The following is an 8,490-nucleotide window of genomic DNA, read 5'->3' as shown; positions in this document are numbered from 1 at the left end:
ACCTTTTGGCAGCTATCTGGCTCCATATGAATTCCACAAACCCTCGCCACTACTCGACTCAAGAGTTAATGTAAACTTCCCTAACCATGGAGTTGAGTTTTATAGACAAAGCATGCTGCTTTTGCCTTCCGGGGTGAACTGCTAAGTTCCATTCAAACCAAACATTGTGTGCGTGGTATTGCAACACGCTGTATATGACTTCCAAACTTCCTAGAGCCTACCGGTTCCTGACCATTTTGGGATTGCAATCCTTTTGGCAACATCGAAGAGGAAACTGACCAGATTTCCCATAGCCTCAAGTTTTCGTCTGCATTTTCAACCGAGAGAAACATGTGCTGCAAATGGGGCGCACAGTTAGGCTACTCATGCGTCCAGTTCCTTTCTAGGTTACTTGAAAGCACCCTTTGATTTGCTGACCGCCAACCTTTAAAAATACATTGCAACTTTATAACACACCGAGGAGAAACCAAGGGCAACGCAAACTACAAATCACTGGGTTGATTTGCAACAATATAGTGTTCGCTTAGGGAACACAGTTATATTTAGGAGGACACACACACCGAAATACTGTTGCTGAAGTGAAAGCATATCTTATATCAAAGTAAAATGAACTAGCTTGTCTGTTTCTTGTCGAAACGGTGCGTTTTCTAGCCGAACCCCCCTTGTTGCGTTTGGTACAGTCCACTGCTCCTTTTGATCACTCCAGTATCGGATCTAGAGCACAGCACAACATGTTGAAGACCGTATGTTCCAGGGCGCAGAGCGAAACTTTAACTTTGGCTCGTCGTATCAGCGGGGACTAAATACCAAAATACAGCCATGCTATGAATATAGTTATGAGTTCAGTCTTTGTTGATTTGAAGGCTCTTCTTTGATATTTCGATAATACCGAAATATTTGCAGCAAATAAGAAAGAAAAAGACTGACCGAGAGCGAACGAGAGAAGGGAATCAAAGATGCAGGTCTCTGTGGTGCTGTGTAGCATGATAACTTTCTTTCTTCGCAGTCAAGGTAAGTTGCATTTTAACATGTCATCTCGTAAAAAACGTCACCGTATCTTGGAGCCACTGTTTAATATCCGTCTGCGGGAGGATGATTCGAAGAGTGAATGTTATGATATCCAAACAACCGTGTCGTTTTTTGTTTTCTTTCAGCCCTCAATTCTAGTCCATTGCTTTGAAATACGCATGAGTTTCATAACAACTAAAGTTAATGTTTTGCATAAATTTAGACAGAATAATTGTGGGGATAACTTTTTTTATGTGACATGATGCAGCCCTATCAAAATACAATCGGAATAATGGATCTCATTGCACAAAGACTGATGGGTCCGTCAATCAGGCGTCACATTAGCCTTCTAGCCTGACAATGCGAAGCCTAAGGCAAATACGTACATTTTAGGCCATTGGTGGAATAGTGATTTTTGCTTGTTTTGTTTTTGAATGACCAAAAAATAGCCTATTATAGGCTATTGCAGACTTTTTTTTCTGCATCACTCGCATTGTTTACAGTCTGTCAATGTTTTTGTTGTCGGTTTACACATTGCCGCTAGCCTATACTTGAGCGAAGATTAAATCCTTGGCACGGACCTACTCAACCTCGGCACAGGTTTAATTTAACGAGAGTATGCACGTCTTCAATTTGCCTTCAATTCCAGACAGCCGCTATTTAAAACAGCAGAAGCGTATACCTTTTACACGTTCAATCAGCCGCATACCGATCATATGACTGTGGATGTCTGAATGATGGACATGTTTAGAATGTATCATATTTAACCATCTACAGAACATCATGTATTTATATTTATTAGGATCCCCATTACCCGCTGCCAAGGCGGCAGCTACTCTTCCTGGGGTCCAAACAGGCTTAAAACAAGTAGGCCTACATCACGGCGAAACATAACATCCTACATTCTAAAAAAAAAAAAAAAAAAAAAAAAAATCACAATGCAAGACATTTATTACAAATGTACAATACTACAATACACCAATATTACAATGAGTGTGTGTCACAGCCCACGTTGTGCCACCAGGTGTTTTATCTTTTTTTTGTTAAAATCTGATTTTACTGCTTGCTTGAGTTACTTGATGTGGAAGAGTTCCATGTTGTCATGGCTCTATGTAGTTCTGTGTTTCCCAGAGTCTGTTATGGACTTGGTGACTGTGAAGAGACCATGTCTTGTGGGTCATGTATGGATGTCTTAACTGTGTGTTAAGTGTTCAACATGTCAATACCACTCATAAAGTCAAGCAGTGATGCAGTCAATCTCTCCTCTACTTTGAGCCAGGAGAGATTTACATGCATGTCATTGATGTTAGCTCTTCGTGTTCATTTAAGGGGCAGCCATGCTGCTCTGTTCTGGGACAACTGTTGTTTGCCTTTCTTTGTGGCAGTATGACTGGGCAGTAGTCCAGGTCTGATAAAACTAGGGCCCGTAGGACTTTTTGTTGTTGATTGTGATGTCAAGAAAGCAGAGCAGTGCTTTATCACTGCCAGACCTCCCCCATCTTAGCTACCTTTTCATCAATATGTTTTGACCATGTCAGTTTAAAATACAAGGTTACACCAAGCAGTTTAGTATCAACTTGCTCAATTGCCACATTATTCATTACAATATTTAGTTGAGGTTTCGGGTAGAGCTGTCCCCGACTACAAAAAATCTTTGTAGACTGCGAGTCGTCTTTTCTTTCAACCAATTGATTGGTCGAAATGTTCAAAGCTGTATTTTAACATATAGCCACACCCTATGTGGAAATAGGCTGCACCAGGGGAGTGCCAGTTTGTCTTACCATTTCTACTGATTTGCGGTTTAATTATTATTTTCTTTGCACATTTTCATGGATCATTTTAATTTATAATAGTCTTTCTCAAAAATCATTATCATGTGGTTAATCTAAACTCTATCTAAATCTACATGAAAATGATACAAAAATATTGCCATTGCCAGCTATGTAAAAATTGCAGCCTGCAGGTTGAACATATCTTGATAAGAATACATATCCGATAAATCACATTGGCTATGCATGGCCTGTCTGCAACAAACTTGAAACATTGTATAAACTATCAACTGTGTCCGGTCCGACCACGCTAGCAAACTTGCCACGTTGTATGAAATGTTCTGGGCCCTCAGAGTTGTCCCACGCCAGTGAGCTCGAGACAGACAAAGCTGAAAGTTATTTTGCAAGGGATAAGAAGTAATCGGGTATTTTATGACGTTTCCATCGGATCAGAGCATTACATTTTTCCCTTTCATGACGAGTGGCTATCGAAAGGGAAAGAGTTGAACATATTTTTAAAACACATTGAGGAACTATCGTCCTTCTCAATGGATTCTAAGAACAAACTTGGTTTACTTGCTGTTTTGAGGTAAATTAAAAAAAAATATTTTTAGAAGGTCCATAACTCATTAGTTGTGGTGAGTTAAGAAAATTTGAAATACTATCAGACATCCCCAAATGGGCACATTTATAGGCCTACATTTGCACGCAGGCCAGATAGCCTAGGCCTACTTCTATATGCGGAATCAAGTGCACATCCTTACTCAACATTGACAGGAGCGCTCCAAACAAAAAGCAATGAATAAATTGACAACTCGTAAATGGAATGAAATAAAGCAAAACTTGTTTCTCACAAGTGTAGCATAGGTTGTGAGCTCTGCAAACAATGTGTCCACTCAAATAATGACAACGGTAAATGACTAATAATGTATTGAATGCATTAATTAACAGGAATTACCATAACCAAACAAACATTGTAGATGACAAATTATGGGAATTAATGGTAAGTGTAGGCTACTACTGGTGATACAGTATATGGAATGGGAAATTGATAGACAGTAACAATCTAACAATTCATACAATGAAGTTATGAAACAATGAATGTAAACAAAATGGTGGGAGAGAGAGCATTGTGTAGAGAGAAGTGCCTTGTGCATCTTGGCCGCACTCCCCTTCTTCTTGAACCATAGCATCCCCACGGCCTCCACAATGGATTAGTCCACTGAGACAGGTGCAAATCAGATGGGGGTCAGCCCTAGGTTTAGGGTTTAACTAATGTTTATCCCAAATACAATTATTTTAGTTTTGGATATACATTACATCACCATGTGGACACCTGCTTCTCATTCCAAAATCATGGAAATTAATATAGCGTTGGTCCCCCTTTTGCTACTACAACATCCTGCACTCTTCTGGGAAGGCTTTCCACGAGATGTTGGAACATTGCTGGGGACTTGCTTTCATTCAGCCACAAGCATTAGAGGTCGGGCACTGATGTTGAAAAACAGACCCAGACCATTATTCCTCCTCCACTAAATTTTACAGTTGGCACTATGCATTGGGGCAGATGGTGAAGCGTGATTCATCAATCCAGAGAACTTGTTAACTCTGCTCCAGAGTCCAATGGCGTTGAGCTTTACGCCACTCCAGCCCACGCTTGGCATTGCCCACAGTGATTTTAGGCTTGTGTGCTGCTCGGCAAAGGAAACCCAATTCATTAAGCTCCCGATGAACAGTTCTTGTGCTGACGTTGCTTCCAGAGGCAGTTTGGAACTCTGCAGTGAGTGTTGCAACCGAGGACAGGTGATTTTAACATGCTACGCGCTTCAGCACTCAGCGGTCCGTTCTATGAGTTTGTGTGGCATACCACTTCGCAGCTGAGCCATTGGTGCTACTAGACTTTTCCTCTTCACATTAACATCACTTACAGTTGACCGGTGCGGCTCTAGCAGGGCAGAAATGTTATGAACTGACTTGTTGGAAAGGTGGCATCCTATGACATTGCCATGTTGAAAGTCACTGAGCTCTTCAGTAAGGTCATTCTACTGACAATGTTTGTCTAAGGAGAATGCATGGCGGTGTGCTCGATTTTATAAACCTGTCAGCAATGGGTGAGGCTGAAATAGCCGAGTCCACTATTTTGAGGGGGTGTCCACATACCTTTGTAAATCAAATCAAATCAAATTTTATTTGTCACATACACATGGTTAGCAGATGTTAATGCGAGTGTAGCGAAATGCTTGTGCTTCTAGTTCCGACAATGCAGTAATAACCAACAAGTAATCTAACAATTCCAAAACTACTGTCTTATACACAGTGTAAGGGGATAAAGAATATGTACATAAGGATATATGAATGAGTGATGGTACAGAGCAGCATAGGCAAGATACAGTAGATGGTATCGAGTACAGTATATACATATGAGATGAGTATGTAAACAAAGTGGCATAGTTAAAGTGGCTAGTGATACATGTATTACATAAGGATGCAGTCGATGATATAGAGTACAGTATATACGTATGCATATGAGATGAATAATGTAGGGTAAGTAACATTATATAAGGTAGCATTGTTTAAAGTGGCTAGTGATATATTTACATTTCCCATCAATTCCCATTATTAAAGTGTCTGGAGTTGAGTCAGTGTCAGTGTCAGTGTGTTGGCAGCAGCCACTCAGTCTGATGGCCTTGAGATAGAAGCTGTTTTTCAGTCTCTCGGTCCCAGCTTTGATGCACCTGTACTGACCTCGCCTTCTGGATGATAGCAGGGTGAACAGGCAGTGGCTCGGGTGGTTGATGTCCTTGATGATCTTTATGGCCTTCCTGTAACATCGGGTGGTGTAGGTGTCCTGGAGGGCAGGTAGTTTGCCCCCGGTGATGCGTTGTGCAGACCTCACTACCCTCTGGAGAGCCTTACGGTTGTGGGCGGAGCAGTTGCCGTACCAGGCGGTGATACAGCCCGCCAGGATGCTCTCGATTGTGCATCTGTAGAAGTTTGTGAGTGCTTTTGGTGACAAGCCGAATTTCTTCAGCCTCCTGAGGTTGAAGAGGCGCTGCTGCGCCTTCCTCACGATGCTGTCTGTGTGAGTGGACCAATTCAGTTTGTCTGTGATGTGTATGCCGGGGAACTTAACTTGCTACCCTCTCCACTACTGTTCCATCGATGTGGATCGGGGGGTGTTCCCTCTGCTGTTTCCTGAAGTCCACAATCATCTCCTTAGTTTTGTTGACGTTGAGTGTGAGGTTATTTTCCTGACACCACACTCCGAGGGCCTTCACCTCCTCCCTGTAGGCCGTCTCGTCGTTGTTGGTAATCAAGCCTACCACTGTTGTGTCGTCCGCAAACTTGATGATTGAGTTGGAGGCGTGCGTGGCAACGCAGTCGTGGGTGAACAGGGAGTACAGGAGAGGGCTCAGAACGCACCCTTGTGGGGCCCCAGTGTTGAGGATCAGCGGGCTGGAGATGTTGTTGCCTACCCTCACCACCTGGGGGCGGCCCGTCAGGAAGTCCAGTACCCAGTTGCACAGGGCGGGGTCGAGACCCAGGGTCTCGAGCTTGATGACGAGCTTGGAGGGTACTATGGTGTTGAATGCCGAGCTGTAGTCGATGAACAGCATTCTCACATAGGTATTCCTCTTATCCAGATGGGTTAGGGCAGTGTGCAGTGTGGTTGAGATTGCATCATCTGTGGACCTATTTGGGCGGTAAGCTCTAGGGTGTCAGGTATTGTGGAGGTGATATGGTCCTTGACTAGTCTCTCAAAGCACTTCATGATGATGGAAGTGAGTGCTACGGGGCGGTAGTCATTTAGCTCAGTTACCTTAGCTTTCTTGGGAACAGGAACAATGGTGGCCCTCTTGAAGCATGTGGGAACAGCAGACTGGCATAGGGATTGATTGAATATGTCCGTAAACACACCGGCCAGCTGGTCTGCGCATGCTCTGAGGGCGCGGCTGGGGATGCCGTCTGGGCCTGCAGCCTTGCGAGGGTTAACACGTTTAAATGTCTTACTCACCTTGGCTACAGTGAAGGAGAGTCCGCATGTTTTCGTTACAGGCCGTGTCAGTGGCACTGTATTGTCCTGAAAGCGGGCAAAAAAGTTATTTAGTCTGCCTGGGAGCAAGACATCCTGGTCCGTGACTGGGCTGGATTTCTTCTTGTAGTCCGTGATTGACTGTAGACCCTGCCACATGCCTCTTGTGTCTGAGCCATTGAATTGAGATTCTACTTTGTCTCTGTACTGACGTTTAGCTTGTTTGATAGCCTTGCGGAGGGAATAGCTGCACTGTTTGTGTTCGGTCATGTTACCAGTCACCTTGCACTGATTAAAAGCAGTGGTTCGCGCTTTCAGTTTCACGCGAATGCTTCCATCAATCCACGGTTTCTGGTTAGGGAATGTTTTAATCGTTGCTATGGGAATGACATCTTCAACGCACGTTCTAATGAACTCGCACACCGAATCAGCGTATTCATCAATATTGTTATCTGACGCAATACGAAACATCTCCCAGTCCACGTGATGGAAGCAGTCTTGGAGTGTGGAGTCAGCTTGGTCGGACCAGCGTTGGACAGACCTCAGCGTGGGAGCCTCTTGTTTTAGTTTCTGTCTGTAGGCAGGGATCAACAAAATGGAGTCGTGGTCAGCTTTTCCGAAAGGAGGGCGGGGCAGGGCCTTATATGCGTCGCGGAAGTTAGAGTAACAATGATCCAAGGTTTTTCCACCCCTGGTTGCGCAATCGATATGCTGATAAAATTTAGGGAGTCTTGTTTTCAGATTAGCCTTGTTAAAATCCCCAGCTACAATGAATGCAGCCTCCGGATAAATGGATTCCAGTTTGCAAAGAGTCAAATAAAGTTTGTTCAGAGCCATCGATGTGTCTGCTTGGGGGGGGGATATATACGGCTGTGATTATAATCGAAGAGAATTCTCTTGGTAGATAATGCGGTCTACATTTGATTGTGAGGAATTCTAAATCAGGTGAACAGAAGGATTTGAGTTCCTGTATGTTTATTTCATCACACCATGTCTCGTTAGCCATAAGGCATACGCCCCCGCCCCTCTTCTTACCAGAAAGATGTTTGTTTCTGTCGGCGCGATGCGTGGAGAAACCCGCTGGCTGCACCGCCTCGGATAGCGTCTCTCCAGTGAGCCATGTTTCCGTGAAGCAAAGAACGTTACAGTCTCTGATGTCCCTCTGGAATGCTACCCTTGCTCGGATTTCATCAACCTTGTTGTCAAAGAGACTGGACATTGGCGAGAAGAATGCTAGGGAGTGGTGCACGATGTGCCCGTCTCCGGAGTCTGACCAGAAGACCGCCTCGTTTCCCTCTTTTTCTGAGTCGTTTTTTTGGGTCGCATAGGATCCATTCCGTTGTCCCGGTTGAAAGGCAGAACACAGGATCCGCGTCGCGAAAAATTTTCTTGGTCGTACTGATGGTGAGTTGACGCTGATCTTATATTCAGTAGTTCTTCTCGACTGTATGTAATGAAACCTAAGATGACCTGGGGTACTAATGTAAGAAATAACACGTAAAAAAAACAAAACACTGCATAGTTTCCTAGGAACGCGAAGCGAGGCGGCCATCTCTGTCGGCGCCGGAAGTATTGTATGTGTATATATAGTGTATTTTGGACTAGCATAGGCTATTACTTGCCATCCATTCTAAAACTAACTGCAGCTCTTTGTTAACTCTTGATGCTACCCATCCCGGA

At 43.8% G+C, this 8,490-nt stretch overlaps 1 protein-coding gene across 3 annotated transcripts in view; it reads left to right on the top strand.

Annotated features, from left to right (window-relative positions):
- Positions 1-666: 666 nt before the first annotated feature.
- Positions 667-8,490, top strand: part of lrp4 (low density lipoprotein receptor-related protein 4) — a 226,213-nt gene continuing 218,389 nt past the window's right edge. Inside the window, exon 1 of one of the 3 annotated variants that reach the window (XM_042320845.1) lies at positions 667-1,011. In XM_042320845.1, the coding sequence (XP_042176779.1) occupies positions 957-1,011 (55 nt within the window). In that variant the 5' untranslated portion in view covers positions 667-956. The remainder of the gene's footprint in view (positions 1,012-8,490) is intronic. The other 2 variants (XM_042320844.1, XM_024418426.2) reach the window with 2 other exon arrangements.

Source organism: Oncorhynchus tshawytscha, linkage group LG04 (genome assembly GCF_018296145.1).
Source record: "Oncorhynchus tshawytscha isolate Ot180627B linkage group LG04, Otsh_v2.0, whole genome shotgun sequence".
NCBI lineage: Eukaryota > Metazoa > Chordata > Actinopteri > Salmoniformes > Salmonidae > Oncorhynchus > Oncorhynchus tshawytscha.
Note: the sequence above shows the minus strand (reverse complement) of the source record. Positions and strands in the feature narration are given on the sequence as shown.